Below are 21,904 nucleotides of genomic sequence, written 5' to 3' on the forward strand. Positions count from 1 at the left end.
AACTGAGATACTGTTTTTTTGCATGGACATGAAACTGAACTTGTTGTTTTTTTAACATACGGTAAATAAAACCGTTACATTCAGTGCTAATTAATGCTGTAAAAAAAGATACATTTCCAAAACCCGTTATTTCAGCAAAACTGTCAAATCGTGTTTAGAATACGTTTTAAACATTATATTAATTTCTCTTATTCAGCTTTCTGTATTTTATTTTTTTTCAGATTGGTATAGCTGGGACTTTTGCGCAAATACACATTACAGGGTGATTCACGTAAGACGTAACACCCCTTTGATTTCGTGAAGGGTTACACATACCAAAACGCCGTTTTCAGCAAATGTTAGAGTGTCGAGGAGTTGTATGATTTTGCTTGGTGGATGTTTTCAGCCCTGGTATTATATTGAAGTAACACCCTTGTTTAAATGAAATTGTATACTTTTTACAACTGCATTCAATATCTCCTGAGACGCGTCTGTTAATGTTTACGTGGAAATCTGTCGTCAAAGAATTCGATAAATGTCCTAGAGTGTGAGAACACGGTGACCGGAAACGGAATATGTGGTGTAAAATCTGCCAAACAGCGTAGTTGTATACCCCACGGAAGGCCTGTGCTACGGGAATAAAGCTTTATTTCCCCCTGAACCAATTTACGACTTAGATGCAGGTTCACCTACATTTGTTGCATATGGAAATAACACACAGTAGAATCTAGCTTATCACAAATGGCTTAGGAATACTATTTCACTTTTGTATATGCTCCCAGATTTAAGTGAGCTGAAACACAGAAATCAAATGTTCAATCTTCAGTAATAAATAGGTGTTACACTCTGCAAAAAGCAACTACTGAATTACATATCTAAATGTTAGAAGGAAGATTTGAACTGTCTCTTCATATATGTGGCTGTGTGTTTCTTAAAGGAAAAATAAATGCTGTCGGATAGCTGCGTCTATCTACATTGCTCTAAATTATATCACACGGGATACATTCGTTGAACCACATATTTTATTAAAAATAGTTTGGTGACCGATTACAGAAGAAATACTCGGGGACTACCTGTGCGGCTTTAGACGAGACAGGTCAACAACTGACCAGATCTTCATTATAAGGCAAATAAAGGAAAAGTGCTTTGAACATTACGTGGATGTACACCAGCCTTTTATAGACTTTAAACAGGCCAATGGTAGTGTTGGAAGGAAAAAGCTGTATGACACCTTGATGGAGATGGAATTCCCAAGTAAACTTATCAGACTGGTACAAATGACCCTCACCAGCACAAAATGCCAGGTAAAAGTGGTAGGATAACTTTCTAAAGAATTTGAGGTGAACCAAGGGTTAAGACAGGGAAATGTGTTATCCACGCTACTTTTCAAAATAGTGTTGGAGAGAGTGATGCGAAGGAAGGAGATTGATAGCCGAGGCGGAACTATGTATGTACCAAAATCTAGCTTATGCCGATGATGTGTGTGTATGCTGTCTAGAAGTTTGAAAGAAATGGGAAAGGACTTGGCAGCCTGGAAAAGTAGGCAGAACGGTTGGTACTTAGAGGAAACAACACAAAAACGCAGTATCTCTTTGCTTCCAGAAAACATGATGTTGTTGAAGAGAAGTATATTAAGTTGAACAGAGGCAATTATGAGAGATGTGAAAAGTTCCAATACCTGGGGGTGCTCGTTACAGAGGATAGCAGAATAAGACAAGAAATAAAATCTAGGATTGTTGTAGGAAATAGAGCTTACTGGTCCCTGATCAAGATCCTTCACTCACGTAGCCTGAGCAGAAAGTCGATAGTCATAAGACTGTTGGTAATGTTTGGCTCAGAAACATGGACAATGATTGTAGCAGAAGAAGAGCTCTTGAGAAGATGGGAGAGGAAAATATTATGAAAGATTTTTGGAGCCATGTATGCAGTAGGGCAACGGGGATAAGGAGGAACAAGGAATTGGAAGAACTGTACAGAAATCCTGACTTGGTGACTGAAATCAAGCGTAACAGACTGAGATGGCTGGGCCACGTAGAGCGAATGTCGGAGTACTGAGCTGTCAAAAAGCCTTACACAGGAAATCCATGTGGCAAAAGGAGCAAAGGGAGACCCCAGAAACGATGGTTGGAAGACGTGGAAAATTATTTGAGAAAAATTGGAGTAAAGAGATGGGGGAAACGAGCAGAAAATCGTCAGGATTGGGCAGTGAACATCAGAGAGGCCAATGCCTTACATGGGCTGTAGAGCCAAGGAGTAAGTAAGTAAGTTTGGTGTCCACCTACACACCGCAGAATAAAACGTCATTTCACGCAGAATGTAAGCGCGTTATGACAGTGTTTCCAACTACGTGCAATACACGCTGTCGACTTATTTGACATTGCAATGCAATTTCGTACACACGTAAATGAAACAAACAGTTTACTAACACTGTTTTTATAACTGACCAAATCAAAAAATGTAATTTTGTATTCCAAAAAAATAACTTTTTTCTTCATCTAAACACGTGTTCCAACTGTTGTCGATGTACTGAAAGGCACTGGCGATTCGTCGACACATATTGTCTGGCATAGTTGGGATTTCGTCATAGACCATCTCTGAGTGCTGCCCAAAGGATGAAATCAAGAATAGTCAAATCGTTAGCCCTTGCAGGCCATTTTAAAATAGAATTAAGTCCTACCCAACGTTCAGGAAAGTTCTCACTCAATATTTGCGTTGCAAATATTCAGTCAGGCAGCAGTAGCCGAACGAGACAGTCGCAGCAACCGGGAAGTAGCCGCTTTTGTGTCATTTACGAGTTCCTAACCAGGAGCGAATTTTATTGTATCATCTGTGTGCTTTAATAGTTTAGTTTATTGAGTTTATGCGTGTAAATTTAATATATAATATCCACGTTACCGCGCTTTCGTTTGCGTTGGAAAGTAAACCGATTTTGTGACATATTACAAGTTCATAATCAGGGGCAAAGTATTTAGTTTCACCTGAGTGCTGCGGTTGTTAGGTTTCCGAATATCTGCGCATTACTAGACACAGTTCGTGCGTTTCCGTCGGGGCCTAGAGTATATTTGCGCAGCACGTGCCGATAGTGCGTTTATCTGTATAGTTTAGTTTTCCACGGTCTTTGGTGTGGACGGGGACTGCGATTGTTGTGTGCGGCTGCGAGTCGAGTTGGTGACACTTCGCTCTCAGCTTCAGGCTGTGATGGCTTCGGTTACACAGGTTGAGGCTGCAATGGATGGGCACCACTGTTGTGGGCCGGCCGTGGGGATCCAACGGACGTCAGGCGCGTCAGAGTCCTCCGATCGGTCTTCACCGGTGGCCAACCCAATTACTGTTGGCACCGAGGGTGACGCTTCACCTGTGATCGAGTGGGTGGTCGCCCTGGAGTGAAGCAGACGGCGAATAACTTACCAGGCGGCCGCACGTAAGGCCTCCCCGGTTTGTCTGACAATCAGGTTCCAGGTGCTGTCAGTGGCTGACACTGTCGCTGAGCCAGATGCTGTAGCCTGCCCTGTTTCAGAGGAAACCACTCAGCCTGCAAGATCCAGGCAGTCGCAGAGGGTGAGATTATTGTTAGTTGGGAGCTCCGACGTTAGGCGCGTTAGGGACTTGGCTGACAAAAAGGGTAAGGAAACCAATCTGCACTCCGTGTGCATACCGGGTAGAGTCATTCCAGATGTGGAAAGGGTCCTCCCGGATGCCATGAAGAGCACAGGGTGCAGCCAACTGCAGGTGGTTGCTCACGTCGGTACTTTGAATCAGAAGAGATTCTCTGTGGTTTCGAGCGGCTAACAGAAGTGGTAAAGGCTGCCAGTTTTGCTTGCAAGATGAAAGCAGAGCTGACTATTTGCAGCATAGTCGGCAGGACCGATTGCGGACCTCTGGTAAAGAGCCGAGTGGAGGGTCTGAATAAGAGGCTCAGACGGTTCTGCGACCGTGTAGGCTGCAGATTCCTCGACTTACGCCAAAGGGTGGTTGAGTTTCGGTTTCTGCTGAATAGGCCAGATGTCCACTATACGCAAGAGGCGGCAACACGGGTAGCAGGGGCTGTGTGGCGTGGACTGGGCGGTTTTTTTAGGTTAGAGGGTCTCGGGAAAACACAAGAGGGCTTCAGTCACAAAGTGTGCAAGCTGAACACAGGAAGATCGTAGATACAGGAACCATTGATATAACAGTTGTAAATTGTCGTAGCTGTGTTGCAAAAGTACGAGAGCTGCAAGCGCTAATAGAAAGCGCTGATGCTCGAATCGTTATACGCACTGGAAGTTGGCTAAAGCCGGATATAAGCTCAGCTGAAATATTTGCGGAGAACCTAACGGTGTTCCGAAAGAGAGGCTAAACACGGTTGGCGGTGGCGTGTTTATTGCTCTCAGAAGTAGTGTACCTTGTCGCGAAATTGAAGTAGATACTTCTTGTGAGTTAGTATGGGCAGAGGTCATTGTTGGCAACCGGAATAAAATAATAATTGGATCCTTTTACCGACCTCCCAATTTAGATGATACAATCGCTCAAAAGTTCAAAGAAAACTTGAGTTTGATTTCAAACACGTACCCGACTCATACGATAATAGTTGGTGGTGCCTTTAATTTACCCTCAATATGCTGGTGAAAATACATGTTTAATTCCTGAAGTACGCACAAAATATCATCCGAAATTGTGCTAAACGCATTCTCTGAAAATTATTTCGAGCAGTTAATTCAGGAGCCCATGCGAATAGTAAACGGTTGTGAAAACACACTTGACCTCTTAGCAACAAATAATCCTGAGTTAATAACGAGCATCAAAAACGATATAGGGATTAGTTAATACAGGGTTGTCGTAACGAGATTGAATATTGTAATCCCCAAATCCTCAAAAAATAAGTGAAATATATGCACACTCAAAAAACCGGATAAAACTTCACTTGGCGCCTTCCAGAGACAATATCCACTCAGTCAAGTTAATAATATAAGTGTAGACCAGATGTGGCTTGAATTAAAAGAAATAGTATCGGCAGCAGTTGAGAGCTTTATACCAAATAAATTAACAAACGTCGGAGATGATCCTCCTTGGTACACAAAACGGGTCAGAACAATGTTTCAGAAATAAACATGTCAAATTTAAACAAACGCAAAATCCCCAAGATTGGCTATCTTTTGCAGAACCTCTAAATTTAGCGCGGACTTCAATGCGAGATGCTTATAACAGTTTCGACAACGAAACTTTGTCTCGAAACCTGGCAGAAAATCCAAAGAGATTCGGGTCGCATGTTAAGTATGTTAGCGACAAGAAACAATCAATGCCTTCTCTGCGCGATAGCAATGGAGATCCCATCGAAGACAGTGCTGCCAAAGCAGAGTTACTAAACACAGCCTTCCGAAATGCCTTCACAAAAGAAGACGAAGTAAATATTCTAGAATTCGAATCGAGAACAGCTGCCAACACGAGTAACGTAGAAGTAAATATCGTCGGAGTAGTGGAGCAACTCAAATCACTTAATAAAACCAAGTCTTCTGGTCCAGACTGTATACCAATCAGATTCATTTCGGAGTATGCTGATGCATTAGCTCCATACTTAACAATCATATACAACCGTTCTCCCGATGAAAGATCCGTACCCAAAGACTGGAAATTTGCACAGGTCACACCAATATTTAAGAAAGGTAGTAGGAGTAATGCACTAAATTACTGGCCCATATCGTTAACGTCGATATGCAGCAGGATTTTTGAACATAAATTGTGTTCAAACATTATGAATTAGCTCTAAGAAAACTGTCTATTGACGCAGTCAAGCCGCGCGGTGTAAGGCGCTGCAGTCATGGACTGTGCGGCACATCCCGGCGGAGGTTCAAGTCCTCCCTCGGGCATGGGTGTGTGTGTTTGTCTTAGGATAATGTAGGTTAAGTAGTGTGTAAGCTTAGGGACAGATGACCTTAGCAGCTAAGTCCCACAAGATTTCACACACATTTGAACAGTTTTTTGACCGAGTCAAAAACATCGTTCCTGTGAAACACAACTAGCTCTCTATTCACATGAAGTGTTGAGTGATATTGACAAGGGATTTCAGATCGATTCCATATTTCTGGATTTCCGGAAGGCTTTTAACAATGTACCACACAAGCGGTTTGTAGTGAATCTGCGTGCTTAAGGAACCAGTTATGTGCCTGCATTTGTGATTTCCTGCCTGAGAGGTCACAGTTCGTAGTAATTGACGGAAAGTTATCGAGTAAAATAGATTTCTGAAGTTTCCCAAGGCAGTGTTATAGACCCTTTGCTGTTCCTTATCGCTATAAACGATTTTAGAGACAATTTGAGCAGCCGTCTTCGGTTGTTTGCAGATGACGCTGTCGTTTATCGGCTAATAAAGTCATCAGGAGATCAAAACAAACTGAAAAACGATTTAGAAAAGATATCTGAATGGTGTGAAAAGTGGCAGTTGACCCTAAATAACGAAAAGTGTCAGGTAATCCACATGAGTGTTAAGAGGACCGGCCCGAGTGGTCAAGCGGTTCTCGGCGATACAGTCTGGAATCGCGCGACCGCTACGGTCGCAGATTGGAATCCTGCTTCGGGCATGGATATATGTGATGTCCTTAGGTTGGTTAGGTTTAAGTAGTTCTAAGTTCCAGGGGACTGATGACCTCAGAAGTTAAGTCGCATAGTGCTCAGAGCCATTTGCTTGCTAAAAGGAACTCGTTAAAATTCGGTTACACAAAAATCAGTCTAATCTAAAAGCCTTAAATTCAACTAAATATCTAGGTATTACAATCACGAACAACTTAAATTGGAAGCAACACATAGAAAATGTTGTGGGGAAGGCTAACCAAAGACTGCGTTTTATTGGCACAACACTTAGAAAATATAACAGACCTAATAAGGAGACTGCCTACACTAAGCTTGTCCGTCCTCTTTTAGAATACTGCTGCGCGTTGCGGGATCCTTACCAGATAGGGCAGACGGAGTACATCGAAAAAGTTCAAAGAAGCACAGCATGTTTTGAATTATCGCGAAATATGGGAGAGTGTTTCACAGAAATGATACTGGATTTGGGCTGGAAGTATTGTCAACAGAGAAGCAGTAACAGCAGAACAGTGAGTGGGAGTAGCTCAGTGAGTTCGAACGTGAAACGGCTGTTGGTGACACGGGTGTGAAGTGGAAACACGAGGGGCAACCATAGCTAAACCAAGACCTGACAGATCTCATGTACTGACGGGAAAGTGGCTGTCGATCACTGCGGATGGTGGCTTTAAAAATCGTAAGATACAGCGGAAGGAATCACTCGAGAGTTCCAAAGTCCTACAGCAGCTCAGCTAGTACAATGACTGTGCACTGGGATTTAAAAAATATGGGATAAACGGTCAGCATCTCCTCATAAGCCATATACACTACTGGCCATTAAATTGCTACACCAAGAAGAAATGCTGATTATAAACGGGTATCCATTGGAAAAATAAATTATACAACTGACATGTGATTACCTTTTCATGCAATCTGGGTGCATAGGTCCCGAGAAATCAGTACCCAGAACAACCACCTCTGGCCGTAATAACGGCCTTCATACGCCTGGGCATTGAGCCAAACAGCTTGGATGGAGAGTACAGGTACAGTTATCCATGCAGCTTCAACACGATACCACAGTTCATTACGAGTAGTGACTGGCGTATTGTGACGAGCCAGTTGCCCGGTCACCATTGACCAGACATTTTCAGTTGGTGAGAGATCTGGAGAATGTGCTGGCCAGGGCAGCAGTCGAACATTTTCTCTATCGAGGAAGGCCCGTACAGGACCTGCAATATGCGTTGTGCATTATCTTGCTGAAATGTAGGGTTTCGCAGGGATCGAATGAAGGGTAGAGCCACGGGTCGTAACCCATCTGAAATGTAACGTCCACTGTTCAAAGTGCCGTCAATGCGATCAAGAAGTGACCGAGACGTGGAACCAATGGCACCCCATACCATCACGGTGGCTGATACGCCAGTATGGCGATGACGAATACACGCTTCCAATGTGCGTTTACCGCGATTTTGCCAAACACCCATGCAACCATCATGATGCTGTAAACAGAACCTGGATTCATCCGAAAGAATGACGCTTTGCCATTCGTGCACCTAGGTTCGTCGTTGAGTACACCATTGCCGGCGCTCCTGTCTGTGATGCAACGTCAAGAGTAACCGGAACCATGGTCTCCGAGCTGATAGTCCATGCTGCTGCAAACGTTGTCGAACTGTTCGTGCAGATGGTTGTTGTCTTGCAAACGTCCCCATCTGTTGACTCAGGGATCGAGACGTGGCTGCACGATCCGTTACAGCCATGCGGATAAGATGCCTGTCATCTCGACTGCTAGTGATACGAGGCCGTTGGGATCCAGCACGGCGTTCCGTATTACCCTCCTGAAGCCACCGATTCCATATTCTGCTAACAGTCATTGGATCTCGACCAACGCGAGCAGAAATGTCGCGATACGATAAACCGCAATCGCTATTGGCTACAATCCGACCTTTATCAAAGTCGGAAACGTGATGGTGCGTATTTCTCCTCCTTACACGAGGCATCACAACAACGTTTCACCAGGCAACGCCGGGCAACTGCTGTTTGTGTATGAGAAATCGGTTGGAAACATTTCTCATGTCAACAAGTTGTAGGTGTCGCCACCGGCGCCAACCTTGTGTGAATGCTCTGAAAAGCTAATCATTTGCATGTCACAGCATCTTCTTCGGGTCGGTTAAATTTCGCGTCTGTAGCAGGTCATCTTCGTGGTGCAGCAATTTTAATGGCCAGTAGTGTACTTTTGTGGACAGTGCTATTCGGCACTTGAGGTGGTGTAACGAAATGGATGACAGCAAACGAGTGATCTGATGTGATGAGTCACGCATACCCTGTGGTAATCCGATGGAAGGATGTAGGTTTGGCGAACGAATAGCGCAAACAGTGAAGTACGGAGGAAGCAATGTTATGGTATGGGGGTTTGTTTTCCGTGGTAGAAGTGTGGTCTCATTATTGCGCTTAAGGGGGGTAGGACGTCAAACGGGCCGACTTGGAGCACGAGAGGCACCACAGGACGTTTTAATTTCCACTGTCTATACTTTTATAAATAACTTCATATAACTTTGTCAGCATGACCAGGAAGGATTCAGGATTATACTCGTAGCAGCGGAAGTTCAAAAACATAACAATTTTTTTTTGCATGTGAAATTTCATCATTTTTTCACTTACTATTGGCTGCTTTTGTTGCTATAGGTACACTTTTCTTCATAAGTAAGAGAGATGAAATTTCATATTTAAGAAAAATTATTTTGTTATGTTTTTGCACTTCCACTGCTATGAGTGTGAATACTGAATCCTTCCTGGTCATGCTGACAAAGTTTTATGAATTTATTTGTAAAAGTATAGATAGTAGAAAATAAAATGTCGTGTGGTGCCTCTCCTGCTCCAAGTCGGCCCATTTGACATCCTAGTCCCATTAAGGAAACACTAAATGCGGAAGGATATGAACGCAATACACCCTCTCAAAAAGCAGCATCTGTGAGGCAATGGACTGTGGACAATAAAATTCCCGAAATGGACTGGTCTGTCCTGAGTCCCAATTTGACCCAATGGAACAACTCTGGGGTAACTTTGCTCGAGACCCCAGCATCCAGCGTCACTACCTTCTCTGGTTTTGTTTCATGAAGAAGAATGGACTACCATTCCTCCACAAACATTCAGACATCAAATTGGAAGTGTCGCCAGCAGAATTGAAGCTGTTATAAAGGCAAAGGATGGATATCGATGTCCACTAATATATATCCAAATACTTTTGATCAGATAGTGTACGGACTGGGGAAACTGTCTCACAAGAGCTCACCTCACTGGGAAGCTTAATTCCAGAACAAGGTCTGACTATATCGCAGTCAAGTAAAACGCTCAGCAACTGAGTAAGCGACAGGGACCCTCGCTCTCCAACGCAACAGCTACCTACGTGTGTATGCTTTGGACTTGGACGAGGCTAAGGTGGTGGTAGAATGGAGCCGGTGCTACAGTTAGGTTACCTTGAGCGCCTGGTGGAGGGCGACGTCGGTGACCCAGACGTGGCCCCTGGGGTCGACGGTGAGGCCGTGCGGCAGGTAGAAGAGCCCGCGGCCCCAGGAGCGCTTGAGCCGGCCGCTGTGCGCGTCCAGCGTCAGGACGGTGTCCACCGCGATGGGGCCCTCCGCCCGCCGCTGGTAGTGCGTCGTCGAATTGAACGTCCTGCCGCAACACGCACACCACACTGCACTAAACGCCTACACCGATGACGCCTACGAAGCGTCGGAACAATCACTGCTTAAATTCATCTGTGCAGATAGTTGTCGTATCTAAGTGCATGATTTTCAGCATATCATATTCAGTGGCACTCCCCGTTGTGTGATCATCCCTACCGTCCTTTGTATACTTCCTGTATCCCCTACCAGCTTAGCGCCCACTCCTTAACAGCGTGGTCTGCATGGATTTCTCTCTCTCTCTCTCTCTCTCTCTGTGTGTGTGTGTGTGTGTGTGTGTATGTTTCTTTAATCGAATTTTATGGTCTTTGAGCCATAGTAAAGTCAGCTTTGAAAACAGCGCCGCAGGGCGTAGCATGAAGCAGTCGCCTCCGTTTTCTGGTGGTGGCGCCGTTGTCGCAATTGAAGGCTTGGTGTCTCCCTCTAGGGAGGGGAAAAGTGGGCTGTTCGCGTGGGTTTAAGAAGTGGCTGTACGGGCTGTCGTGGATTCTGATGACACCGCCTTCCTGGCTCTCTATCCTACCCTTCAACGGTCCCAATGTACCCTCCAAACCCACGTCAACCAATCCACCACTTGGTGTAACCAGTGGTTCCTCCGTCTCAACCCCTCCAAAATCCAGGCAATCATCATCGGCCACACCATCTGCTCCTTGTGTCTCCATGATTTCTACCTGACCCTTTATGGTCGTCCCATCCAGCTCACCCCCTCCCTAAGATACCTTGGCCTCACCCTCAACTGACACCTCACCTGCACCTCTCACCTCCAGACCATCCACCAGAAAGCCCATTCCCACCTCTGCCTTCTGAAACTGCTGTCTGGCTGGACATGGGAATTGCATCCTTCTACCATCCTCCACACCTACAAATCCACCATCCCTCCTATCCTCTGTTATGCCAGCATTGCTTGGATCTCCACATACACCTGCTTTTACAAGGCCCTCCAAATCCACGAACACCATGCGCTCCGCCTTGCCTTCCGTATCCACCTTCCTTCCCCCACACGGCTCCTATATGAACACATCCCCTTTCCCCACGTGCTCCTGTTCCTCCAACACCTCCACATCCTTTACATTGTCCGCAGGCTTAATCCCCACCGCCCCCCCACCCTCCGGCTCCCCCTTGCTGTGCCTCTATCGCTGTATCCCTCCCTCTCTCCACCTCCACACCCTCCATCAGGGCAATTTCCAGCGCCTTTCCCTCCCGGATGATGAACTTCGCTGTGACATCTACCCTTCCTTCCAACTATAACCTAGCCTTGTTCCCCCCCTCCCCAGCGCCCCCTTTTCTCTCCCCCCTCCTTCTCCCAGAGCGGATTTTCCTCCTTCGCCCCTGAGACCCTGCACCCCATCCTTGCCTCTTTCCTTCCCACATCCCTCTCTACCTGGCCCTCCTCAGCACGTCCCCCGTCCATACCCCGCCTCTCTTCCCCTCCATCCCTGCCTTCTCCCTCATCTCCTTGCACCTGGAAGATCCTCCGTCTTCATCATCGTCAGTGTGCCACGTCAGTGTTGGGTTTAGTGCTGTTTCTCCTGTGTGTCAAGAGATGTGATTTTAATTGTGTGCTGGCCTTGTACTTAGTGTCACTGTCAGTGTTTGTTAGGTGCTACGCCATCCTTCAATACTTTATGCTCTGGTCATACTGTGCCTTGTGTTCTTTTAATTGTCGCAGTGCGTGGGTTTTTGTGTGCACTACTTTTTTATGGTTTTATCTCCATTTTACAGTCGCCCCCTTTTTTTGTCTATTGCCTCCCATGATGTTCCCCCTTTTTTTATATCTATGTTCACCATGTTTTCTTCTTTGTATACTTTTAAATGCCTTCTATTGTTTGTTCTATGTCTTTCGGCTGAAGAGCAGCGTATATGCTGCTGCCAGCCCACCCCGATGGGGAATCAAAATACAATAAAGGAAAAAAAAGCTCTAGTGGAGAGTTGGCAGTCATTGCATCAAGAAGTGACTTCTCTACCGGTGCTAGAGGGACAGCACGCAGACCACGGCATCAGCGTAAGCAGTCGCGAGCAGCGTCTCCGTGGTATGGGGCGTTAACTGCTAGTCGCGAAAGGCATCTTCCTGAGCGTGGGTCCGCGAGGGGCTTAATTTGCAGTTCGGCCGTATGCTGTCGACCGGCGAGGAGGTTCTGAAAATCGGGGCGCCTTCCTGCGTCCGTGGCTGGCAGCGGGCGGCTCGGCAGAGCATTTGGAGGTGCTGCGTTGGTTCAGTCGTGGGAGTCGTGACGCACCAGAAGTTGAGCATTGATTGTTAACAGATTTGATGAAGTTTAACTGAATTAAATTTACTTATTCTTGTTAATTATACCACCCAATATATTTTGGGGTTTCCCGCCATTCATTCTCGTCTGCCCACCCGCGGGAAGGTGGTAATAGTAGGAAGGGTGGTCCGTTTGTCCCCTTTTGAGGACGAAAGAGGGGGGAGGGGGGAGTCAAAGTAAATCTGTGGTTCGGCTTGCTTCTTTCCCTTCCCAGCTTACTTACGGATTTATTCGACTGTGAGCCTCTGCTATGTCTGTGAAAATATAATGCACCAATGGCTGTACTGTTTAAAATGCAAGGCACTAAGGCCTGATCATTCTCTCGCCTGCCATAGCTAGTATAACTAGACTCACGTGTCAAAAATACTCTAAGAAAGAAGAAAAATTCCTTTTGCTTCGTGGTAAGAACTAGTCAATTGCATAACGAATTCCTGCTCATCTGGGAGCTCTAACTTTAAATTTGTGTTTATGTATATTTGGCTATAATCAAGCAAGGTTGTTAATGTACGCCGTAGTGGATTTTTTTATATTGTTTATAGTCAGCAAAACTTGTGTATTTTTCCAATTCAATACCTTTTAAGGCTTTTACTCACTGTGCTTATGTGATTTATACAGGTAGTTGGTTATAAGTGTGTTTTCTTGCCATGCAAAAGTTTGCCAATTCATTGCAAGTTGCAATTGTTGCCTTGAAAGGGGAATGTTGTAATGGTTCTCAAGTACTACCTTGAGAGCGTGTATGCTTGCTGTAAGTTAACTGGCAGAAATTTGTAACACCTTCTGAACTTGACACGCTAATGAAAGCCATAGAAGAATAATCTTTCCCGAATGTACTTCTGACCAAAAAGTGATTCTGGTAACTACATTCCAAAGTTTTTGTTCATCACCCCGTTTGCGTGCGTGTGGTGATATTTCCACAGAAAACTTCATTCCCTAACACTTTGTTTGTTTAGTTCTAACTGAGAAGTCAAATACCAAATTTAGCTTCAAAAACGCTTTAGTAGTTCTTTAATAATAACTTATTTTCAAAAAACCTTTCACCCACTATTTTACCTCCTTATGGGTTAAATTTCCAAAATAGCTGAAACATATTTCTTTACTTCCGATTGAGAACCAGATGCCAATTTTTGAAGGTCTAGCTTCAAAACTGCCTTAGTAGCGACATATTTTCAAAAACCCTTTCACCCTGTTTCACCTCCTTGGGGTAGGAATTTTTAAATATCCCTGCTTAAACGACGTCTGCAGTTACGTCCTCTCCAAATGTCAAGTTTGTATGCTTAGCGGTTGGGACTGGGAGATGTCGGATCAGTCAGGATATTGCCTTTTATATATGAGAAAGGAGCTTTGACCACAGGCTTAAATATAAAGTGTTATTACTCTGAAACTTCCTGGCAGATTAAAACTGTGTGCCCGACCGAGACTCGAACTCGGGAACTTTGCCTTTCGCGGGCAAGTGCTCTACCATCTGAGCTACCGAAGCACGACTCACTCCCGGTACTCACAGCTTTACTTCTGCCAGTATCCGTCTCCTACCTTCCAAACTTTACAGAAGCTCTCCTGCGAACCTTGCAGAACTAGCACTCCTGAAACAAAGGATACTGTGGAGACATGGCTTAGCCACAGCCTGGGGGATGTTTCCAGAATGAGATTTTCACTCTGCAGCGGAGTGTGCGCTGATATGAAACTTCCTGGCAGATTAAAACTGTGTGCCCGACCGAGTCCGACCGATTCTCGGTCGGGCACACAGTTTTAATCTGCCAGGAAGTTTCATATCAGCGCACACCCCGCTGCAGAGTGAAAATCTCATTCTTTTATTACTCTAATAACTAGAGTGTGAAGCCAAATCTTTGGAAGGGCCGAATGCTTACCATCTTCATAACCACGAGGCGAATCACAAATTAAATGTGATCTCTGATAGTCTTCCTCTGGAACATGACCCAATCCAAAATACTTGGTCAGTTTGGACCGGGTCCTTACCTTTAAGAACCCTTAGAAAATATTGGACAAAAAGTGAACGCCAGAACTGATACTATAAGAAACTAGCTGGGTCAAGATTTGGTGCAAATACAGATACCCTTCATACAGATACACTGGTCTCGGTTTACTCTACTGCTGTTTAATGCAAATACAGTTTACACGCACACAGAGTCGCGGTTAAACTAAATCAAGAAGTGAGAGTAAATAGTGGCAATATTCAATCAACACTACTTATTTGATTGTATGTATTACGTAATGTTGCACCACCGTCAATCAGAGAGAAGCAGTAACTCTAAGAAAGTTCCAGAAGTGTATTACGCATCAGAATTCACATCTGTACAATAACTACAGAATATAGCCCCCAGCAGACTTAAATCCAGAAAACCGCCCAGTTGACGCTAAATGCGCCTCTTGTACGTTAGCCAAAGATGGAATCAGTTCTGGCAGAAGTTTCCTCCAGCTAATTCTCGCCTTATTTCTGATTCTAGTAAACGTCTGAACAGATGCGGTCTTCTTAGGAAACTATGGAGAGCTCTGAATCGATTCAGTACAGGGCATGGCGGAAGCCGGCCGCGATGGTCATGCGGTTCTAGGCGCTCAGTCCGGAACCGCGCGACTGCTACGGTCGCAGGTTTGAATCCTGCCTAGGGAATGGATGTGTGTCATGTCCTTAGGTTAGTTAGGTTTCAGTAGTTCTAAGTTCTAGGGGACAGATGACCACAGATGTTAAGTCCCATAGTGCTCAGAGCCATTTGAACCATTTTGCGCATGGCGGAACGGTGTCTGTTTCTATGAGTGTGGGTTCCTGTGTAAATTGCGAAGTAACTGAATGCAGACTGTTTACTACAGGAATTTCCTGTTGGACGCTACTGAACTGTATTTGCTGACACCAAGATCTGTGGTCTGCTTGAAAGACATACACATAATTTTTTGTTCGTTTATATGTATTCTTTAAGTACATTTATTCATTTACATATAAAGTCCTTGCAAATGATCATGTAAGCCATACAAATAATAATATCCCCTGTTAGCCCTATTTTCTGCCTTCGCTTCACAAGTGAGCAATATTCTAATATGGGTAGCACGAGTTTATTTTAAGCAATCTTCTTATTACATTTGCCCAGTATCCTACCAATAAACCATACTTTCAAACCCGCTTTACCTACGAATGGATTTTGCAGCTTTTCTTTCAGGCAATATAACTCCTGAAGACAGACGTTGACACAGTCCCTTTGCCTGTTCAGAGATGACATTAAACCCGCCCAAATATGTAAACAACCATGCATGTGCAGCGCCTATTAAAAGGAGGGGTCCGACAGCAGATCAGTTCCAGTCATTCCATCAGGAATATTCAGAACGATTCAGCAAATAATGTGTACGAAATGATTTTAGAAAAGAAAATACTACACGGTGCAGCCTTTGATACCGTGGGCAAAAAGCAACCCACATGAATCGGCGCAAATGAGGAGTGATAGAACAATCCACTTGAGAGAATAGTGGAAGGGAAAGAGATAGCGTAACGCCAATGGATAATCAAAAAATCTAACGGATGTCTTGGTGTTTATAAGGCAAAGACTAAGGATGCCTAACAAATGAAGGGAGGGAGCCGGAGAAGACGTAGAGAGGAAAAAGGGAAATACTCGTGCAAACCAAGACAGGAAGCTCACGAAGCCTGAAGACGAAGGGAACGCAAAATATGGACAACCCTGGGATTAGTCCAATAGTTTGTCAATAACAGGTGTCACATACATCTCATAAAACAATTGTTAAAATATGACATTTGTATAAGATAAATAACATATTGTTGTACAAAGGTAAATACGTGGAATGTCCGTTAAACAGCTATCCGAAGGACACATAAAATGAAAATGCAAATAACTGCTGTTATGACAGTATCACCTTTGTTATACACTATCATGAAAATTTTCAATAAACTGTTTTTCGGTTTAAGATGTTCATTTAAAATGAAATTCGGATCTTTAACATAATTCAAGATTAGTAAGATCGAAATTTCATTTTGAATGAGCAACATGAGCCTAACCACACACTCGGAAATAGTCTCTTATTCGTAAATAAACAGTGAAATGTTTTTGACAAAATATGAAAATTAATGCTCGACGTTTCACTCGCAGCAATTCAGATTGTCCTCTTAGGTCCCTGCCTAACCGTACACTCGAAGGGCGGCACGTATTCGGAAATTAAGAGTTAAATATTTGTGAGAATGAAGAATATGAATTTTATTGTTCTTTGTTTCAATCGCACCAATTTAAGCTGTCCTCTTAGGTTCTTCACTAACCAGATACTCGGAAATAGCTGAATATTTGTTTAATCCTTCGTTCCCAGATCGGACTGAATGTAAATAAAATCCATTACTGCAGAACATACTTGTATTACATTCATAAGATCGTAAGAGAAAGTGCTAACAATCCTGACACGAAAAAAATTGCATGTAACGGGATGCGAACCATCAACTTTCATCTCCAGAAATCACGACGTTATTCATTACGTTAGCACTCTGGTCTTCGTTATCATATCCCATCTTGAAGGCTTCTTTCTTTGATGCGTTTATAAGCGACATTTAATGATAATGGTGATGTGATTTTGATAAATTTTCAGTGCTCCGTTACACAGAAACCGCGTACTGCAAATTATAAAACAATTGTGTTTATTTCTTAATTTGTAAATTATTGACAATGATAACTCACTTCCAAGAGATCACACTTATATGAAGGCATTAACCGTCGTTAAAACATAACATGACATTTTATTATAGGAATATTGCTAATAATTCATTCCAGGGATGACGTGTTTTTGTAAATCTCTGGTAACCGCGCATGAGACCTTGTGAAAGACCCGTATCGAATGCTAACGAAAGTCGCTAGCCGATCATGAGGTCATCGATATTGTGTGTGACGTGAAAATGACGTCATGTTTACGGGGACTGCTGTGAAATGAGCGTTACCCCATAATGTATTACAAAGATAATACTGGTCATTAAACCAATTCTTAGCCATTTTATATATTCTTAGGATAGTAGGATAATGGACACTCCACGCACCTCCCTTTGCCGAACAATACATTACACTACTGGCCATTAAAATTGTTACACCACGAAGATCACGTGCTACAGACGCGAAATTTAAACGACAGGAAGAAGATGCTGTGACACGCAAATGATTAGCTTTTCAGAGCATTCACACAAGGTTGGCGCCAGTGGGGACACCTACAATTTGATGACATGAGGAAAGTATCCAACCGATTTCTCATACACAAACAGCAGTTGACCGGCGTTGCCTGGTGAAACGTTGTTGTGATGCCTCGTGTAAGGAGGAGAAATGCGTACCATCACGTTTCCGACTTTGATAAAGGTCGGATTGTAGCATATCGCGATTGCGGTTTATCGTATCGCGACATTACTGCTCGCGTTGGTCGAGATCCAATGACTGTTAGCAGAATATGGAATCGGTGGCTTCAGGAGGGTAATACGGAACGCCGTGCTGGATCCCAACGGCCTCGTATCACTAGCAGTCGAGATGACAGGCATCTTATCCGCATGGCTGTAACGGATCGTGCAGCCACGTCTCGATCCCTGAGTCAACAGATGGCGACGATTTTCAACAGAACAACCATCTGCACGAACAGTTGGACGACGTTTCAGCAGGATGGACTATTAGCTCGGAGACCATGGCTGCGCCGGCCTCAGTGGCCGAGTAGTTCTAGGCGCTATAGTCTGGAACCGGGCGACCGCTACTGTCGAAGGATTCCAATCCTGCCTCGGGCATGGATGTGTGTGATGTCCTTAGGGTAGTTAAGTTTAAGTAGGTCTAAGTTGTAGGGGACTGATGACCACAGCAGTTGAGTCGCATAGTGCTCGGAGCTATTTGAACCATTTGAAGCATGGCTGCAGTTACCCATGGCTCTGTATCACAGACAGGAGCGCCTTCGATGGTGTACTCAACGACGAACCTGGTTGCACGAATGGCAAAACGTCTTTTTTTCGGATGAATCTAATTTCTGTTTACAGCATCATGATGGTCGCATCTGTGTTCGGCGACATCGCGGTGAACGCACATTGGAAAAGTGTATTGGTCATGGCCATACTGGCGTATCACCCAGTGTGATGGTATGGGGTGCCACTGGTTACACGTCTGGGTCACCTCTTGTTCGCATTGACGGCACTTTGGACGGTGAACGTTACATTTGAGATGTGTTACGACCCGTGGCTCTACCCTTCATTCGATCCCTACGAAATCCTACATTTCAGCAGGATAATGCACGGCCGCATGTTGCATGACCTGTACGGGCTTTTCTGGATACAGAAAATGTTCGACTGCTGCCCTGGCCAGCACATTCTCCATATCTCTCACAAATTGAAAACGTCTGGTCAGTGGTGGCCGAGCAATTGGCTCGTCACAATACGCCAGTCACTACTCTTGATGAACAGTGGTATTGCGTTGAAGCTGCGTGGGTAGCTGTACCTGTACTCGCCATCCAAGCTCCGTTTGACTCAATGCCCAGGCGTATGAAGGCAGTTATTTCGGCCAGAGGTGGTTGTTTTGGGTACTGATTTCTCAGGATCTATGCACCCAAATTGCATGAAAAAGGTAATCATATGTCAGTTGTATAATATATTTGTCCAATGGATACCCGTTTATAATCTGCATTTCTTCTTGGTGTAGCAATTTTAATGGCCAGTAGTGTATTTACAAATGTAATATTTTGGCAATTGTTTTAAGACAACCATCTGTTACCTGTTATTAACAAAAACTTGAAGTATTGTGTATATCTTACTACGGTTTCCAAATAGCCTAGTCACGTGAATGTGTCCTATATCCAAATCGTTGTATAAGTACAACAGTTACTGGAAAATGGTCTCTGATCGAAACCAGTTATGCAATTAGAAATAAATTATTTAGGAGCTTGACGTGTTACAACATGTCAATTCTACAATTTATCAGAGGTGTGAAACAAAAACTATTGTTCAGAGTATTCTCAGACATGGTGTAGAAACGTGTGAGCTGAATAAAAGGGAGAGAGAGAGGCTGATTACTCTGGAGATGGTCGTTTGGAGAATAGAGGTTGAGTCGTGTGAAGCATAATGCAGTAAAAAAATATTAAGAGAGCGAGCGAGACGGTTACCGAGGCGACAGAAACAGCTATGTTTTGCTCGGGCATCTAGAAAGGATGGATGCCAACAGGTGACCAAGACTAATTTGGAAATGGACTTCACAAGGGGGAAGGAAGTCAAGACTCAACCTAGAAGACGAAAGCAAGGTGCGTGTGAGGCAGCCTCCAGCAATGTGACAGGCTAAAAGGTAAGAGGTGGATAACAGGAAACGAGAATCGGCGACAGCCGTAGATAACAGACGATACGACGATGAAAAAAAAAAAAAAGAAAAACGATGAAATTAAATAACTCGTGCACCAGTAGTATTGTAGGAGAAATCTTAAGAAAGAAGCAAAAAGAGGAAGACCTTATAGCTAATGTATGAATGTTATAAAGGAAGGACTATAAGGTAGGAAAAATGAATTAGACGGCGACGCAAAGAAACCATCTGAGACCCGTCTTTAGGGTTGAGGAGGAGATGGCGGAAAACTACACTGCTGGCCATTAAAATTGCTACACCAAGAAGAAATGCAGATGATAAACGGGTATTCATTGGACAAATATATTATACTAGAACTGACATGTGATTACCTTTTCACGCAATTTGGGTGCATAGATCCTGAGAAATCAGTACCCAGAACAACCACCTCTGGCTGTAATAACGGCCTTGATACGCCTGGACGTTGAGTCAAAAATAGCTTCGATGGCGTGTACAGGTACAGCTGCCCATGCTGCTTCAACACGATACCACAGTTCATCAAGAGTAGTGACGGGCGTATTGTGACGATCCAGTTGCTCGGCCACCATTGACCAGACGATTTCATTTGGGGAGAGATCTGGAGAATGTGCTGGCCAGTGCAGCAGTCGCACATTTTCTGTATCCAGATAGACCCGTACAGGACCTGCAACATGTGTTCGTGCATTATCCTGTTGAAATGTAGGGTTTCGCAGGAGTCGAAGGAAGGGTATAGCCAGGGGCAGTAACACATCTGAAATGTGTTTAAAGTGCCTTCAATGCGAACAAGAGGTGACGGAGACGTGTAACCAATGGCACCCCATACCATCACGCCAGGTGATACGCCAGTATGGCGATGACGAATACACGCATCCAATGTGCGTTCACCGCGATGTCGCTAAACGCGGATGCGACTATGCTGTAAACAGAACCTGGATTTATCGGAAAAAATGACGTTTTGCCATTCGTGCACCCAGGTTCGTCGTTGAGTCTTTGATGCAGCGTCAAGGGTAACCGCAACCGTAGTCTCCGAGCTGATAGTCCATGCTGCTGCAAACGTCGTCCAACTGTTCGTGCAGATGGTTGTTGTCTTGCAAACGTCCCCATCTGTTGACTCAGGGATCGAGACGTGGCTGCACGATCCGTTACAGCCTTGCGAATAAGATGCCTGTCACCTCGACTGCTAGTGATATGAGGCCGTTGGGATCCAGCACGGCGTTATGTATTACCCTCCTGACCCACCGATTCCATATTCTGCTAACAGTCATTGCATCTCGAACAACGCGAGCAGCAATGTCGCGATACGATAAACCGCAATTGCGATAGGCTACAATCCGTCCTTTATCAAAGTCGGGAACGTGATGGTACGCATTTCTCCTCCTTACACGAGGCATCACAACAACGTTTGACCACGCAACGCCGGTCAACTGCTGTTTGTATATGAGAAATCGGTTGGAAACTTTCCTCATGTCGGGACGTTGTAGTTGTCGCTACCGGCGCCAACCTCGTGTGAATGCTCTGGAAAGCTAATCATTTGCATATCACGTCATATTCTTCCTGTTGGTTAAATTTCGCGTCTGTAGCACGTCATCTTCGTGGTGTAGCAATGGCCAGTAGTGTAACTTGACCGGTTTAGCGCAGCAGAATCTCGCCAGACAGCCGGGCAGCGGCCAGTAGGAGGAGGTGCAGAGTGAGGCGCGACTCACCCGGCGTCCCAGTGCCGCGGTCCTCGGTGCAGGATGACGGGGTCGCCGTGGGGGTCCACGGACACGCCGCTCACCTCGCCCAGGCCCTCCAGCGTGCGCGGCCAGCCCGCAGACACCACGGGCCGCCGAGCCTCCCTCTGCGCACACACACACCACACACTCAACGTCTCAGCTCAAGCTCAAGCATGCGTGACCCTATTCCAATGTCGAATACAACCAAACTGACATCGTACATAGGTAAATAGCCATATACACACATCAAAAAAGGTTTTGCATCATCCTGGTTCCCAGAACTCCTGAAGATACACGTTGACTCTGGATAATGTACCACAGACACACTCTAATTGACTGTTCAGAGATGTCACTAAACCCGCCCAAAAACGTAAACAGCCATTCATGAGCAGCGCCTATTAGACGGAGGG

General features: G+C 44.7%; 1 protein-coding gene across 2 annotated transcripts in view; it reads right to left on the reverse strand.

Moving 5' to 3' along the window:
• The window catches only part of LOC126271872 (peptidyl-alpha-hydroxyglycine alpha-amidating lyase 2-like), a 166,110-nt gene that overhangs the window by 93,687 nt on the left and 50,519 nt on the right, over positions 1–21,904 (reverse strand). For both annotated transcript variants that reach the window (XM_049974219.1, XM_049974218.1), the window contains exons 2-3: positions 21,483–21,619; positions 9,984–10,182 (exon numbers count right to left, since the gene is read on the reverse strand). In XM_049974219.1, the coding sequence (XP_049830176.1) occupies positions 9,984–10,182; positions 21,483–21,619 (336 nt within the window). The remainder of the gene's footprint in view (positions 1–9,983; positions 10,183–21,482; positions 21,620–21,904) is intronic.

This window comes from Schistocerca gregaria, chromosome 5 (assembly GCF_023897955.1).
Source record: "Schistocerca gregaria isolate iqSchGreg1 chromosome 5, iqSchGreg1.2, whole genome shotgun sequence".
Lineage (NCBI taxonomy): Eukaryota > Metazoa > Arthropoda > Insecta > Orthoptera > Acrididae > Schistocerca > Schistocerca gregaria.